This window comes from Meleagris gallopavo, chromosome Z (assembly GCF_000146605.3).
Source record: "Meleagris gallopavo isolate NT-WF06-2002-E0010 breed Aviagen turkey brand Nicholas breeding stock chromosome Z, Turkey_5.1, whole genome shotgun sequence".
Classification (NCBI taxonomy): Eukaryota; Metazoa; Chordata; class Aves; order Galliformes; family Phasianidae; genus Meleagris; species Meleagris gallopavo.
The window spans coordinates 396,246-413,875 of record NC_015041.2 but is presented as its reverse complement, the minus strand read 5'-3'; the positions used below and the strand labels follow the sequence as shown (position 1 = coordinate 413,875).

At 41.3% G+C, this 17,630-nt stretch overlaps 1 protein-coding gene across 1 annotated transcript in view; it reads left to right on the top strand.

Annotated features, from left to right (window-relative positions):
* Nucleotides 1–17,630, top strand: part of WDR7 (WD repeat domain 7) — a 115,279-nt gene that overhangs the window by 94,407 nt on the left and 3,242 nt on the right. The window contains exon 27 of the mRNA XM_019610149.1: nucleotides 15,300–15,404. Within this exon, the coding sequence (XP_019465694.1) occupies nucleotides 15,300–15,404 (105 nt within the window). The remainder of the gene's footprint in view (nucleotides 1–15,299; nucleotides 15,405–17,630) is intronic.

Sequence of the window (17,630 nt, the reverse complement as noted above, 5' to 3'; positions counted from 1 at the left end):
TTTGGTTTTGTATCTGTCATGCTAAAAAAAAAAAACATCCAAATATTTCGATCTCGATAGCAACATCCGTGTAGTGTGGCTGTTTGGTATTGCTGAGATTGTCACTTCTCCAGTTGTACTTTATAGAAAATTTTGTGGCAGTTGCTAACAGCAGAACATGCCTATCCTGAGTGAGCGCCCTGTTAAATGTGCTTATGTTATTTTTACACGATAGGTGAAATAGGACAGGAATTTTGTCATGCCCCGGAAGGAGGAAGGGAGGCTTTTTCGGATGGAATAATTGAAAACAGAAGCATTTCATGAGCTTTTTTCCTTCCAGCATATTTTCACTTTGTTTTCAAGAAAGGTGGTTGTACACAATGACTGAGAAATTACATCTAACGATTAATAGAATGATGGATGTCAAGAATCACCTTTTTTAACAAATAATAAATCAACATTCACATATGATAGTTTTTTTCTCGAGAAATTTACAATATTAATATCACTTATTTAACAAGGTGTCAATTATTAATACTGCCAGGAAAACGCTGCCTCAGAGCCAGTTGTCTGCGTTTTCAGACGTTTTGTGTTTGGTTTGCGTCACTGCTATTGCACAGATACATCTATTAATGCGTGATTTCCACTTACTAATTTAAAAGACGGATCATTAATTATCGTACTCCAAATTTTAGGCTGCTCTGTGTTAAACTCTTCCTTTCGGATATATGTCTTATTCATTTCAAGGGCTTCGGGTTTGAGTTTATTTTTAAGGATATGATTAGACTGAAAATTACACCCAGGTTGTATTCTATCATGAGCTTTCCCAATACGTGTTTTTTGGTATCTAATTTCTTCTGTAATTTAATATCGAGGTTGGGCACTGTCCCCTCCTCTCCTACTTACTCGATATTTTCCAAGCCTTGCTCTGTTCCGAGGGCATGGCTTTACAGCCGTACAAGTTTGCATCCACTTGTTTTTAGGGTGCCCTCCGCAGCGTGCAGCGGGGAGCGGCGCCGGGCAGTGTCCTTCCCATGGCTGTATTGATTTGCCCTTCAGCTGTTTGCAGTGCATAGAGAACCCAGGGCCTTGTTGTTGATTATCTACACAATGTCTCGGTGAACATTATTGACCCATTGCTGCTTACTGCCTATGGCTCTTGATTTTTCACACCGTCTCCATGACACTCATAATAAAGCATACTATCTTATTGCTACCCGGCTCTGGAAGCCAACTGCTCTACCCGTAGAATAACAGCTGCCTTTCTGGAGAGCGTTTTATTTTATGTGGGGCAAAGATTTGCTGCAATTTTCAGGCTCTGTGCCGTTTTGGTGGGGACCTGCATTTGGTAGCTGAGCTCCATCCTGCAAGATGTTTGCTTGCTTGCAGAAAAAGCATCTCGTTTGGTCTTGCATCCTTTTCTTGCGGATTGAAGAGACACTTCGTGTGGGTCTGCCTCAAAACTGCGTTACAATAATCAAAACATTCCATGTTGGCTTAAAAAAAATAAGACAATATTAAAATGTCAGGATCGCTTTTAAAATGCTCAGATATTAAATTCCAAACTGATTGTGGCAGTGATGATAGAGCTTTTTTGCTATCGCTGGTAAGTGAGCAGCTTTTTTCAAATTCGTTGAATTGTTCTTTACAGTAAAATAACTTGCTTGACATTATGGAGGTAAACACTCTGTAATAGTGACTCTGTTACAATAACACTATTTTAATTTAGATTATTACTAACTACCGTTGGGGCAATGGGAAGGCTTTCTTTGTTTTTACATTAAAATATTTACCAGTAGAGGAAATCTATAGTATTTAGCTGCACTAGGAATTCTGTTCTGAAGCTTAAATTAGAGCTATTTAAAATACTAGCTAAACTTTGACTTACGTTAGGCAATTTCTGTCAGTGAATCTGTTCAGCATTTTTCCATCATCGGAGAAGTGGCGATTTTGTGACGAGAATGTTTCAAGCCCTTCACGGCCACATTTTCCTGAGGCAAATAGTGGGATGTAGGGGATCTGGAGGAGGACCGGAGTTGTTCTCAGTCAGTGAGCAGCCTTCTGGGGAATGCACCTGCAGCGCTGGGGGAGAACCCGGCTTCTTTGTAAGAGCAGATACTTTATCTCTTTTTAATAGTGCCTAGTACCACATCCATCAGTGTGGCACAGCAGTCTCTAGAGCTGCATTTAGTAGTTTGCCGTGTATTCATCACTGGAGACATCTCTCTCAGGAAAGCCGAGCTGGAGACGGTGGGAACTGACTGACGGGTGGCTGGAGGTGGTGGTGGGAGTGGAGGCCTGGAAGAGTCCCTGCAGCCTCCTGTGTGGGGCTGAACGCTCAAATCCAGCACTGCAAGGCAGCGACTGCTTTCAGAAGATCATCGGTCTTGGTCTTAAATTTCCAGTGGTGGAAAACCTGCTAGAGTCATCATGATTTGTTTCGGTAGCTAACCACTAAGGGTAGCCACTTGTGAGCTGCTTGGCTGCATCACCGGGGGCTCTTCACTTGGGCTGAAAGTCGCAGTGCGCATTTTATTCATGAGGGTTTTTGTTTGGAAAGGGGGATTGTTTCTGTTGCAATCTATTTTTTTGTCTGAACAGAAAACTCGGTTTTAAGTGAGGTTCTGGAAGTGTGCGTAAGTAACGTGTGGTGGGTGTATCCTTGCCTATGTATTCTATTTTTTCCAGGAAGAGGACATTAATTATCACTGTAGTCCTTCCGTGTCTTCATTTGTCTGTTCATTTCAAGATCTCAGTCTCAGAGATGAGAGATCTCAGAGATGAAACAGAGATCTTCAAGTGAACGAAATGAGGCAGCAGGAAATGGGTGTGGGAAGTGCCCCGCAGGTTTGGGGGGTCAACTGTAACATGCTGAATTGCAGTGCAGGTATTTGGTTTTGGATTAATTTTCATGGCCTGGTAAGTGTGAGAAATTGGTGCCCCAGAGGTAGAAGAGTGATTGGTTGCTCTACTGATGCCGGGTGGCTGTTTCCAAGGATGAGCTGTGATGCAAAAAGGACAAATGCTTGATGTGTGACTAAGGATGCCGGGCCTTCCCACTGATGAACAGCTCAAGGATCTCCCTGAGCAGGAGATCATGGGGATGGGGTTATCCCATGGGACATGTCATGGTGGCCTGGGGATCTGGGACCCATCCTTCAGAGACAGCACTGAATGGTAGCACCCAATCTCACAGAATTTGTTGAAGTGCTCTACCCAAATAGGTTCTGCCCCAGAAAATGTGAAATCTACATTCTTCTTAAAATTCACATTCTGCTTGTTTGTATAACTTCTGACAAATTTCTGTTTCTGAAGAAACTGATTGATAGCTAAAAAGAAAAATGTATGGCTGAAATCAACTCTACATTTTTCCTATTTAGGTTGCAGATTAGTCGTGCTGTGCTCAAAACTGAAAACCCCAGAAGCATACTGCATATAACCTTATTCCATGCCCTTAATTTTACTTTGAACAGAAATTATCTTAAGAAAAGGACTGAATAAGAATAACATTTAAAAAAAAAAAAAGTTGCTGAGTAATTAGGGTAATGCATGTGTGGGTTTTTAAAAAGCTTTTTTCCCCTTTTTTCTGTGTGTTCTCATCCAACTTTTATTCTGGATAATAGGAAGCTACCTACACTGAAATAGGCAAATATTTGCTGAAAGTGACTCTGTTGTTTCTGTCTGTTTCTGTTTTATTCATTGTTATGCAGAGATGGTCCTTTGTAGGCAGACCTGTTATTTGTACAGCTCTAATACCCAGTGTGGTTCTTGGTTGCTGAAACACAAGGGTGTGTTTATAACAATCCATGAAACACATTCGCTGTAGTCCTTTGTCTGCTGGCTTGCTTAGTAACAAAAAGATGCTTGATGGTGTGAAGTCGCTCTCCACTTAAACAAGCTACTTCAGCAGGGTTTTTTGAACAGTAAAAGCTTTTGGGTGTATGCAGAGCTCCCCTTAACTGAGTCATAGTTATCAGGTATTGCAAAGGTTAAGCTTTATCAGCTGCACAAAAAAAGGTTGAGGTTTCATCAAAAACTTCCATCCGCACAACCTGTCGACCACAATTTGATGATGATTATTGATTATTTCACAGCCTTTCACTCACTCTGGCACTGCGGCCAGCCTTGATATACAGATAGGGCTTCAGTCCAGCTAAAATAAGACTCCATCTTGATAATGGACTGAGATGAGATACTGTTATTTGATAAAGATAATTGATGTTTCACAGTGAATTGGAAAACAGTTCTGAGTACATCAGTTCTGTGGCTCCTCCATCTGCAAATGTGGCCATTGTTTACAAAACACAGTAGAAGACAGCAGTTAAACCACTCAGTGACTCTGCTGGTGCACAGAACACACCGTTTTAGGATGGCTGGCAATTTCTAACCGAAAATAAAACATTTTAACGAAGAAGCACTGTTTGTTATTATGCGGTCAGGATGGAGTTTCTGGAGTGTGTATGTAGCACAGAGCTGGTGAGACACCTTGAAAATCTCATTTCTGCTGCCTCGATGTACTTGATAATGTGTTTCAGGTGAGCTAATATTCTATAACCTTTCATTCTTTATTATTTATTTGTGATGCTTGAATTAAATGCAACGTGAGGAAGCTGAAATTGTCAAGTGAAAATAAGGCATAGTGTATGTATAGATTTCATAATTTCCCGAAGTTTTAGCTCATTAGCTAAAAACAGGGCACAGTTTGGGTCTCCCATGGACGCCTTTGTTGACTGCACATTCTCAGCCTCCGGATTTGAATTGATTAGGGTATCACTCCTCTGCAAGTTCCGGTCACCATGTTCTCTTAGCCCTGTTACAACCTTTCTAACCTCTAATTAAGCAATAGAAGATGGCAGGGAGTGGGGTTATCGTGAGATAATGACACCCCAAGTGTGTTGTGTGGCACAAGGTTCATCTGTGTGTTCATAATCCTCCGGGGGAGTGATTATCTAATGATAAACGTAGCACATTGCAGCTCATTGATGTGCCGCACTGTGCTCATGCCACTGTCATCCTGACTGAGTTACGCTTCCCATTCCAAACATCATTTTTTTCCCATTGATTTTACAAACTTACAATTTTGAGGCTTTCTTAAGTGACTTACATGTTGTGCAAAGTCATGACCCTGGAGTTGCACCTTTTTCTTTTTTTGGTTAAATGTTTAATAAGAATATGGGGAAAAAAAAAAAAGCGCACGGTAATTTTTGCTGGGCTAAGAACACACTACTGGTTGGATGCAATTAAAAGCAAAGTTATCATCACCAAGCACTTGAAATTCACCTTCTCCTTTCTTTAGAGGTGCATTAATACAGAAAAAGAATGATACTGTGTGACCTTTTTTTTTTTAATTGAATACTGAATCAGTGTTACCAGACTGTAGAGATATATTTCAAATAACTAGATTTTAGGATACATGATTATTATTGACTTTGGCATGATGGCAAAATATTAACGTCTGAAAGATGTTTGATAATATTTTGCTTGTCAGATTCTCCAGCATTATTCTGTAGCTAAAGCAGGCTGAGAGGAGTTATTCACTGGTTATACTTGTGATAATTCATAAGAACTCACCTGGTTTCTTACTTAGCGGATCTTTATTTTGCATCATACAGGCAAGCAGCAAGCACTGCATCTCATTTGCGTGAGCTGCTTCCCCCTGAATGGCTCCCACTATCGTTCATGAGACTTCCCAGTAAGTTTCTCCGGTTGCCTGTATGTGGAACCCAGAATCAGGGAGCCGATACAATTAGCCCTATTTGAAATTGTTGGTGAATTCTTGCTGGGCAGCAGATACTGGCCCCAAATCCCCAATTATTTCATTCATACAAGCTATTTGGTTATTCTTTCTTTGAAAACCTAAGTGTTTGGGTATGAAGCAATGGTCTGGCCCTAACCCAATTACTAATCAAAGCTTTACTCAAAAAGGTGAGAATTAAGTCTGCTACCTGTTGTTACATCTTGTAGGCACCTTAATAGTGTAAGAGTTCTCTTTCAGAAAACAAAGTTTTTCTCATCCCATGGGATTCAAGCCAAATGAGTCCTCACGAGCAGTGAGTGGCGTGTTCTTGGATTTCTTAAACAAGTCTTTCCACTGGCAGAACTAGGCATTAGGTGAATAGAAGGCAGAGGGAAGGAGGAGTATGGCTGCAACACAAATGATAGGAAATCTGGCAAAAAAGCTCAATAACGTAAGAAAGTGAATGATAGTTGTGAGGAATCTAGAAAATGCTTTCACAATATCAATACCTCTGTTCCTCTAGCTTAAAATTGGATTCATGCTGTGCACTTGAACATCCCCTATCATTCAGTCTTGAGAATTTGTGTGTTGGTGACACGTGAACAGTTAAGCATTTAAGTACTTTTTTGTCTGTCCTAGTCTTATGAACTATATGGGAAAATATCAGCATACCTCCAATGCTGTTCTCGTGCTTTAGGGATTCAGCTCATGCTTGGCTGTTTAGTTCTGCCTGGATATTTTGAGTGACTGTGCATGTGTTACTGTTGGCTGGCTGACTTCTGTGTTGGAAGCATGAAGAATTTCCTCTGAAGACAGAAACTCTTCACCTGCACTGGGCAATAGATAATACAGGGATTCTGAAGACATGGCCACCAAGATCTAGTGCAGATGTTATAGATATTCACTCTTTGTTATGAAGGGATTGTATCTTACATGTAGTGCTGCATGCAGAGCTATTGGGCAGATTTTCTGCTATCCATCCATCCATCCGAGTGCCTGTTGAGTGGCCTGATTCTGCACCCTGCACAGCTTTCTCCTACATTGGACAGGCAGAATACTTACAGAATTTAGGATCCAACCTCAAGCCAATAATAATCATTCATGCTTTTCATGAGTCATTACGACATTATTTATTTACTGAGTTTGCTTGGAGACTTGTTTAGGTCTGTGGGAAACGCAGGCTGTTTTGGGTGTATGGCTGCTAGTGCTGTCAGAAGGATCGAGATGATGATAGTTCCAGTCAGCAACCCACTGCTGGGAGTAGTTGACTTCACCAGGGCCCTTTGTATTTTGGGGGGTCAGAAGTGGGTGCAGTGGTCAAGGGAATGACTCCCTTGATCTTCAGGCCATCTGCTTATTCTTAGCATTCCAGCTGCTCCGTGGCACTGAGGCTATCTGGGAACTTGACAGGAATGTACTCCGTCTATTCCTTGATATCAAGGACACTGAATAGGACGTCTTGTAGGACAGACCATGCAGTCCAACACCTGTCAGCGACCTGACATCCTGGCAAACTTTTAGCAACCTAGCTCTGCACCCATACAGACTTCGGGTCCTCAGCTTGGGTCTGACAGTATGGATGGCATGTGTCTACTGCTTACTGATTTTACTCATTCATTTATTGAGTGTTCCAATTATTGTTATAGAGAAATTTAATTTGAAATGGAAAACTGAAGACTGGAGTGAGGTGGGAATTTGTTATTCATGGAAGGTTGTGTCTGAATGTAAGTAGGAAGAAGAAATGACACTTGGTATATTTTATTAAATAACTAACTAAGTCTTTTTTGGCTATCATTTTGACTTTTTTTTTTTTTTTGCTTATATTTGTACTTCTGATTCCTCATTCATGTTGTCTCCGAAGTGGCAGAGGCTTTTCATTGTGAGCCCTTCTTTGTGCTGTTGGGAAGCACAGAAGCAGAGAGAGACCTCAGCTCCAGCCTGCCCATCGCTGTAGTGGGGGCTGTGTATTTCAACATGTGATTTCTGAAAACTTGGCCTCCTATAAGGAAGTCTGCTGAAGGCAGTGCCATTGTTTGCTGCTAGCTGAGACTTCTCTAAGCACTGAGTAGAATCAGTGTTAATTGGTCTGAGTTTGGCTCTCTCCAATATTAAAATCAGGGCTTTGACAGTCAAAGCAGGAATTGAATTGTGTCTAATATTATATTTCTGCACCTAGAAGCATTTTCAAATTTCTTACCCAGGGTAGAAAATTGTTGAATATTATATTTGGAAGGCATAGTTGCTGATATGTAATGGCTTGCTTTAGTTAAGTTTGATTGGGAAATAAAAGACAACGTACTCCAGTACGGAATTTTATAGGTATTAAAGGAAAGATAGCCATCCTGTAATCTGAACGTGTCTGTGTGTTTATTGACACTGCTATGCTGACAAGTTCAGAGGAGCCAGGAAAACTTGTTAGTAGGGGCACGCCTTCTCAAATTGCAGATAAAAGATAATTACTGAATATAGCCTTTTAATTTAGGAGGGGCAGGAGCCCTTTTCTCGTTTTGGCAGGAAGGGGAGGGTTGCACTGTGCTGTCCACCAGACAACATAGCACGTGTGCAAACAGTGAGGGCAGAATGCTGCTGCTCCAGAAATCCATGGTATGCACTGCCTTTGGTACAAACAGCCCTGTTACTGTGCAAGGAGGCGAGGAGTGCTTTTTCTTTGGTTTAGTTTATCTTCTGACTTACATAAGCAGTAGCAAAGTTCACAAAGCAAAATCCATTGTAATGTAATACAAGGTAGTAATAAGAGCGTTGCTGGCAAGCAGGGCAGAAATTTTAGGGGATGTGGTTCAGCTGTGCCAGGCCTAAACACACTCAAATTGTCCTTGGTTCAGCCTGAGTTTCGAATGCAAGCCTTGCTGTAGTTCTTCCATTCCGTGCAGAAGGAAGGCGGTGTGCTGCTGGCGCGTGTTTCCCATGGGCTGCCATTGCTTTACCCTGAGCTGATCTTTCTAAAGCTGCCTAATGATACAGTTGAGGGATTCTGTGCATTTTCATCGTAACAGGAAGAGAGGTCTTAGCCTATCAGCAGCAGGTCCCAGCTGTGGGAGGGATTGGTAACGAAACAACCATCGTTTTCAAGTTCTTCTAATGTCTTTCCAAAGCAGTGTTTAATTATGCCCAGGCGGTTATGCTGGTGGCAATTTAGCTGTGTATTTAATGGGGATGGACCGTGCCGATACTCTTCTGCATGGGGAGCGAATTTACAGCACACCAACTCCTCTGCATTAACCCCCTTTGGATATTGTTGATCTGCTTCAAGTCTGCCACTGTTCACTGTAGATAAATCTACTTTTTACATACAGTTCTGTTCATTAAGCTACAAATAACCAATGCAAACTGCCAGTCTTCCCATAGAATGCGCTGTTAATGAGTGCTGTAACTCTGCTCTAACTTTCTGGCTTGAACGGGCAAAATAATGAGGTCTCTGGATTCACAGAGCTTACTTTTTAAATCAGCAATAATAGCTTTTGTTCAGAGTCACTTCTGTCCCTTTCTGTACTCATTTCTAGTTGGTGTGGAGACTGTTTTAAAGGAACTTGCACGTTCCTCTGGGCATATGGAGTTTGCAAATACAGGACCATCTTGTTGGGAGGGGAAAGGCAGGGACAGGTATCTAGTGAAGACTGTAAATCCAAGTGCAGAAATCTGGAGGGGCCTTGAATAATCAAAGTTAGTAAAAATTAAATAAGAAATTGATTCAGCTACAGCTTTCTGCTTAACTCTTGTGCCTCTGTATGTTGACATCAAGATGAGGAGCCGACAGTGCAATCAATTCCACTGAGGATTTTTTTTTCCATTTTGAAGTGATACAGTTCAGTATACAAAAGTCAGATAGCCTGGAAAAAGATATTAAACTTACTGATCATCTCTGAGGCCAACCACCCCCACTGAGTTACGAGATTTATTACAGTGCTGGGTTTGTAGCGTCCGTAAAAGCAGAGACAGAAGAAAAGTAGGCATTAAGATTTTATACTGAGGGCCATAACGGAAGCTGAGTTTCCATATATTTGAACTTATACCTAATTTAGCTGTTACTTCCTTTTCAGACATTGTTTCCTGCACAAAAAGTAGTCTCAGCTCACCTTTTTCCCTCTTCAAAAGAAGCTACCTACCATCCAGGTGGGAAGCGGAAGAAGGCTTTTTAATTTCATTGAATCTAGAGCAGCTGGGTGGAAAAAAGTGGCCCTGGTTAATGGAAAAAATATAAAAAAAATCTTGTGTATTTTTCCAGATGCAGTGACACTGCATTACTAATTGTTAACCATCATACCCCAAGCTACTAGAAATGCTCTGTGTCCCTGTCACTGCGTGCTCCAATGATAAACCATCACAGAAGTCAGCAGAAAGCTGGCACAGGGGGAAAGATCAGTCTGTGCGCTTACATACAGCGTTCCAGTTTCTTGTTAACTCAGTTCAAGGGCATTGTTCCATTCATGGTCAAATTCGAATTTTTAATAGCTCTTACTTTCAATAGGGACCAACTTTTTATTGAAAATGCTGGGTTTTGAAGACCTGTGTCTGTAGGAGAATGCAGTCTCTCACTGCTGTCTGTAGTACTGTGAGCCAGATAGAGTTTTGATGTCTTTACCAGGCTTTCTTAGGTTTACCAAAGAGTCTCATCTGGGAACACGGTAGTTTTATTGCAGTACACTGATAAGGTTGTATCAACCTCATGTGTTTGCTGGAAAAAGTGTCTTCTCCTGAAATTTGTTTTAATAACTCTTTTACGTTAGATGTTTCAATTCTTGCTTTTCAGAAAACTAAAAACTGTGTTATAACTGCCTGCTCAGAGCTCTTCTTTCTGCCTAGTGGACAAGTTTCTCCTGCTGTAGCAGCTTGGAGGCCTTCCAAGGCCCCCAGGTAATCCCCAGCTGAGCAGGGTTTGCTGGAGATCCATCTGATGGGCACACTGAAACCCTCACCTCCATCCTCTCTGTGCCCTCCTGAAATATCATCTGCTTATCACTCTTAGATCACATTGCTCGCATTGCTGTTATTTATTGTGTTTAAATTGCGTCTTTCTAGCAGTTTAGACAGCTATTCCCATTAAGGATATGATTTGCATTTTGAGAGTTGGTTAGATGAAGTCCATGTAATAAATGGTAAATCCATGCTGTGATCTTTTGGAAAGCATTCAGTGTCTTTTCTCCCTGTAAAGTGCTCTCTGGCGCTGGAATATCAGCCCAAACTTCCTCGCATCCATTCAGCATCACTCTTGAGGGATTTGTGGTTCAAGATCTGAAACTTCACTGCGCTTTGCAGCAACACATCTGCAAACCATGAGGCCTGGCATTTGTCCAGCAGAAGCTCTTTTCCCAATGCCTATCTGTATTTTGTAATTTTTTACACAAGCTGTTTGTAATTGTTTGTAAAAGATAAACCTGTAAAGTAGGGATTTAAAATAATTACATTCATTTTTTTGTCTCACATAATAGAAATAACTTGGAGAAAATACTTCCTCCTCCCATTTTCATAAGTATCCTGACTGAACTCAGAATTCTTATTTAAGATTGTTTTCCTTGCAGTTGCAGCATATAGCCCAGCCTACGAGCTGTTGGAATGTCTTTTAAGAGAGTAATTATCATGGAGATTGGAATTTCAGTAGCAAAACGGAATTGTCTGACACGTGGGCATGTTCTGAGATGATAGTGCATCATCATGAACTTCTATTTGAACTATGCTGGCGTTAGTCTCACCGATGAAGAACAAGCTGCTTCTGTTGTGGACTATCTGGTTTTATGGGTGTGGTGAAATGAGTGGCCATCTTGGTTTTGATGGTGCTACATGAAGCCCTCAAACTGATGAGAACGTTCCTGAAGTCAGAGCATCCATCCAGTGCTTGCAGACATCATGGCGCTGAGGAGGGAAGCTGAGCTGGGTTGGAGAGCCACAGGCATGGCCTCCTTGCAGCCACCACATCAGTTCTGGGCTGCCTGCAGGACCCCACGGAACTGCTGAGGTCCGTGGCTTTTTGGAAAGATTTTTAAAACACCCCTTAACACTTGGATGGGTGCAGCTGTCTTCTCATTTCTTCTGGATTAAGTTTCGGTCAAGAAAGAAGCTGCCTCATTTTCTGGTTGTCATTTGCCCAGGAAGTAAAAGCAAATTGTAATGAGGGAATCACAGCAGGAGAACCTCCTAACAAATGAGAGCACATATTGACTGAAAGCCAGCATGCCATTCCAGTGATAAATGTATTTTTATACACTGCTGCTCAAGGTCACTTTCTGCTCTCATTGTGCACTGCCTGTCACATCATGCAAGTCACATTTTAATACTGAGTAATAGTAATGGTTGATGCAAAATTATATTACTGTGAGATTAAAAATTAAGTTATATATTTTATTAAGTTAAGAATTTTAATATATGTGCTTTGACTTTATCTTGATATTATTGAGAATCCATTTGAAGGACAGAAAGAAAATTAATTTAAAGACGTAAATATACTTTTTCTTGGTGTAGTCCTGAAAGTTTTACTGCAATTGTTAGTACTTTTTGAAGGAGCATTGAAATTTAATTATTAAAAGCACTGAAGCTATTTCAAGAAAATGTTGTAACATCTTACTGGGTGCAGCTGTGTAGTTTTGCAAACTGAGGTTTTATGAGATGTCCTGAGTGTGCTCACGCAGCCCATAGTCCTGGGAGGTCTCACGTGGCTGGCCTTCAAAGGACAATGCAACAGATGGATAAAAATGTTTTATCAGACAGATTGCTCAAACTGAGATTAGACCAAAGCTGAGCAGTTCAGGAAATCATGTGTTTAGCGTGGACTGTGTGCAACATGTCCCTTCTCTATCTGTATTGTGATTATATGTTGTAAAATAAAAAAGAAGGAGGGGGGATCATTGCAAGGTGGCAAAAAAAGGTCAGTAAGTGGGGCAAGGCGGACTGTGGCTCTGATGGGGAAAGGCTCTGGGCTGGGGTGGGCTGCACTGGAATGGGTGGCTGGGTACAGGAGGTTCCCTTCTTCAAATGCAGAGGTAAATTGAGTTCTGAGACACTGTTCGAGATTACTATGGAACTTAGAGATTCTGTAGTTAATCAGAACACATCACAAAACTGTGGAACCATTAAGGAGAAGAATTCTAGGATCCCTAAGAGCAGCCCCAACCCATCCCCACCATGCTCACTAACCACTTGTGTCCCAAAATGCCAAATCTGCACAGTTCTTAACACCTCCAGGGGTGGCAAGGGTGGGAAGGGAGTAGAGGGAGAGTTAACCCTCTTCGTTTGTTTTGTTTTCTTAATAGCACCTTCAACACCTTTCTTTTTCCGCCTTCTTTCGGTTGTTGACTGTCTTCCCTCAGTCTTTGCCTTTAGCACAGTGATTGCAATTTATTTGTGCTCTGTGTTGTATTCAGGCCAGCTTTCTGGAGCACCTTTAGGAGCCGAGTGTGGCAAAGCGCCTCAGAGTCATCTCCTTAATTTCCAAATAGCCATTCCTTGTGCAGGGACTGTATATCCCATGCAAAAAATGGAGCTGATACTTTCATCTGTTCCAAGTGAAAGCAGTCAGAGCTTTTAATGACAGCACTAAGCTGGGACAAACCCAGTGCTTTCTGCTTTTCACATGGTACCTGCTAGAAGTGTGGTGCTTCTGGGGTGCATCAGACATGCTGCATCCTCAGTGAGTGTTTTTGTTTCATTTTAGTTAAGGTACCCCTAGGGACTGGGGAGATAAATATCTAATAATAAATGTGGTAAAATATGGCTATGTCTCTATAGCAGTATATATGTTACTTTATCAATTTAAAGTATGCATTCCAGTATTTATTAAAATAAAATTGCCACAGTGATACAGTGCTTATTTTTTATGTCACTTCTAACAGAATAATGCAGTTCAGTGTAGGGTTTGCCAAATATTGGACTCAGAATTAGGTTGTCATAGCCTCAGTATATCATGTGTACAGGACAGCGGCGGTGACAGGTGCAGAAGTCAAATAGTCTCCCAGGAGCGTGCTCCCATTAAAAAACAATTGCTTGGGCAGAGGGAAGCTCCAAGCAGCTGCACTTTGTCCCACCCTGTCTGCCATGCAAAATTCAGACGATTGCCAAACCAACACTGCAGAGATTTTATTTAAATAGAAAACAATTTTTATTATGCACTATTACACTTCAGAGCATTAAAAAAAAAATAATGCAAAGAGGCAGGGTATTGCCAGTGTTCCTGCTGAAGCGCAGCCATCACAGCCATTAATGCAGCATTCAGCACGGTGCCAGCAGGGCAGTCTGAGCTCCAAATGCATGGGTGCAAGCAAAATATTTTGAATGAGTAGCAATAATTTCGTTTTGTTCTGCTTATTCACTTTGCCTAGGAAGCACAAGATGTGCATTGCAAAGTACACATTTAGGTAGTGCACTAAAAAATAAATCTTGGCTTGAAAGGATTAGCATCAATTAGAGGAGCACTTGCTTTAAATAACAAAGCACATTAATTCCCTTAAGGATTGTAGTTATTGGAACACATTTTCAGTAGTTAAGAAGAGCAACAAGTGTGCAAGTACTATTGATTTTCCACCTTTGTATTACCAAAACATTTTTTATTGACAAGTATTACTTGCTTGTTAAGTGCTGCAGTTTGATGGGTCTAAACATCGGATCATCTAATTAATTCCCCTTTCAAATCTTCATCCTAAGCTGTAGTGATTACTTTGAAGATGTAGGTTTGGGGTTCTGTTAGACTTTACTCAACTTACGCGATGCACAATAAATATATTAATGGATCGTTAATATAAGCCTTACTTCGGATGCAGTGTGCCATCTGAGTGGCTTTGCATCTTTTAGAGTCCTGGAGCTGGCTGCAGGAGCGCTTTTGTTTTCATGTGCTTTTATTTTCACAGCCTAGTTTTGGTCGATGAATGTTACAAAGTCTTTTTTCACACACTGCAAGTCCTGCCAATTTAAAATTGGCACAGAGCCCCTTAATGCAGAGAGAGCAGCTACTGTGTATTCTTCAAAGAAATACTTTGTGAGCTTGTTACTAATGTCTTCATTATGGTAATCCAATAAAAGATGGTATTTTAAGGAAATTGCCCTCCTATCTCCTGCAGGAACCAAACTCTGAAGTTCCCCTAGCTCTGCAGAGGTGTTTGCCAATAAACCTTAGATAGATGTTGTGTGCTTTCCCAATTTGTGTCATACTTTTGATTCGAGACCTAAGATACAATGCTGAAATAGGAGGAACAGGCTTCTGCACATAGTGCTTGCTGTTTTCTGACTGTAGGAGTTTGATGAACTCTTCCAGAAAGTTTTTCCAGAAGTCCAGATGCTGTCGTGTTTCTGTTTGCTTACAAATCTGTTCAGCACTGCTGTGGTGCCAAGTAAGGAATGCTCTGTTACTGCTCTTAGAACCATAGAATCATTGTTTGGAAAAGGCCGTTAAGATCATAGACTCATTGGAGTTGGAAGTCACCCTTAAATGCCATCTGGTTCAACTCCCCTGCAACGAACAGGGGCATCTATGGCTAGATCAGGTTGCTCAGAGCCTCGTCCAGCCCAGTCATCAAGTGCAGCTGCCAACCCATCACCACCATGCCCCCTAACCGTGTCCCTCCATGTTCTCTCTTGGCAGACAATCCACGGGCACAAGGGGCCGATCACAGCAGTGGCCTTTGCTCCTGACGGCCGGTACCTTGCCACCTACTCCAACTCAGACAGCCACCTCTCTTTCTGGCAGGTAAGTGCCTTGCTGCAAGCCTGTGTCCTCCGGAGGATCAGTGCAATCTGCCCACCTTTTTCTTTGTTGTGCATCATATTTTTTCTGTTTTTATAAAGTACAGAACTTTTACTGTTTATACTTAGACATGCCTTGCAGTTATCTCCCTGTGAGGGATGAGGGCATATTTGCGTACAAATAAGTTTACATACAAGTATGTAAGTTCAGAGCAGTCAGACAACACTTCGTCCTGTTTGCTGTTCGAATCTAATCCTGTGGTAACACTTTAAGTTTTACACACCTAAAACATCCACCTGGTTTAGGTTTAGGGCCTTGCAGGAGACCTCCAGCCAGTTCTGCCAGAACTGCAGCTCCTGCTCCCACGTTGTCCCATTCCCTAGTAGGAATTTTTCTTCTCTGACTTCTGGAGCCCAGTGAGTTCTCATAAATGAAGATCTCAGTGATATTTCTCCATTTCTTGAACTCAACGTGATGCAGAACTATTCAAGATGAACAGTGGTCCTGCTACTGCTGTGCCAAGTCCTGCTCAGCAGACACAGCTCCTCTACTTTGAGCACAGCTCCCTGGACTACCCCTCACACTGTGGAGCTGCCTGTAATTTCCATAACGATGCAGGGAACAGAAAGGCCGAGAGAAAAACAATACAAAGAGAGTCTGAAACGGGAGAAACTGAGGATCAGGTCAACATTTTATGAAGTACCGGGGGGTTTATTTTTTTAGCGTAGCAGCAATCTTTGTGATCATATCTGCAGAAATACTATTTTGTCTATGGTGGATAGGTGTATGTGTAGCTTGGTGGGACAGATGAGCACACAAGAGGCTTCATTGGTGCTTACATTCCCTCACCAGGAATTTTTTCTTCCTTTAAGTGACTTTAGACTTAGAAACCGACCCGACCAAGCAATTTGTGCAGACTATCCAAATAATTTAGTTTTGCAGTAATCAGACTACATAATAGAACTCAGTATACCTGTAATTATTAGTTGTTTTTAACATATTCCCCTAGTTGTCTGATGCCTTTCATTATTTTTACAGGTGCCATAATAATTATTAAATTATTATCCATCACTGTATTGTGTATTTTCTGTAACAGTAAATGGGAACAGCAAGAATCTTCATCCATCAGTTATACTTACTCGATTTAAGTTCTCAGGGAAAGTCTAGAAAACAATCAGAGCAGGTCATGTAAAACTGGCAGGAAAAAAAATTCAGGCACGTTTTTAAATTGTGAGCTGCCACATTCTTCCAGGTGTATAAATGTTCACGTTGAAGTGGCTTTTACATAAAGAGTTAAATATACCTACACATTTAGTTTTAAAATGTGACCTCGTGCACTAGTGATTTTTTTTCCCTTCTGTATTCCATTTGGCACTATTATTAATGCAGGAAAATCAGTAACATTAGTCATCTTAAAAGGGTTATTACTCAAGATGATTTAAATTGTGAAAATGTCAGTGGTGCGTGCATGCTCCCTGCTAGAGATGCCATGATTTACACTCTCTGACACCATTCTGCTGCTGAGAAGAGCCAGGAAAAAGTAATGGCTTGTACTTTGTCCTGATCAGAATTCAGAGCGTGGGATCAGCAGCAGCACGACTGCCATGTCCCAGGATTTGCCAGGGCTCCACATGGCACACTCAGGGATACGGCGCAGCGGCCGTCTGCCTGCTCGTGGACTCCTGAGGAGCGCCGTGCCTGAGGGTTTTCCAAGTAAAGGAGTGCTCGTAAGGCATAGGGTTAGGCAGCTTGCTTTTAAACCGTGGAGCTAGGCAGCACGTATCAGCAGTACCTGAAAAGTCCTGCTTTATGGAGAGTGGAACTCAGCAGATTTCTCCCTAGTGCTTTATTTATCTAGCAGAAAGTAATAAAAATTTGCTTTTTTTCTGCAGCTGTTGCAGAACTATTAGGATGATTCTTCTTAATTTTGCATGATTTCACATTTGGTGTTTTAATTATTTTGACAAAAGTATTCTTGCATAGATATAATCTTAACAACTTTTCATGTTTCTCTTTAAAATTTGACTAGAAACCTTTAATTATAAAGACCAAGTGAAGCGTGAGATTTTTCAAAGTAGTAAATAAACTGTATAATTTTCCTAGCTAATTTATTGATTTAAATCTCACAAAAGGCACAGGCAAGGAGAACAATAATTAAAAAAAAGATATGGGGCAAGCAGGGAGCTCTGGGCAGCCTGGTCTGGTGGTTGGCAATCCTGCACATAGCAG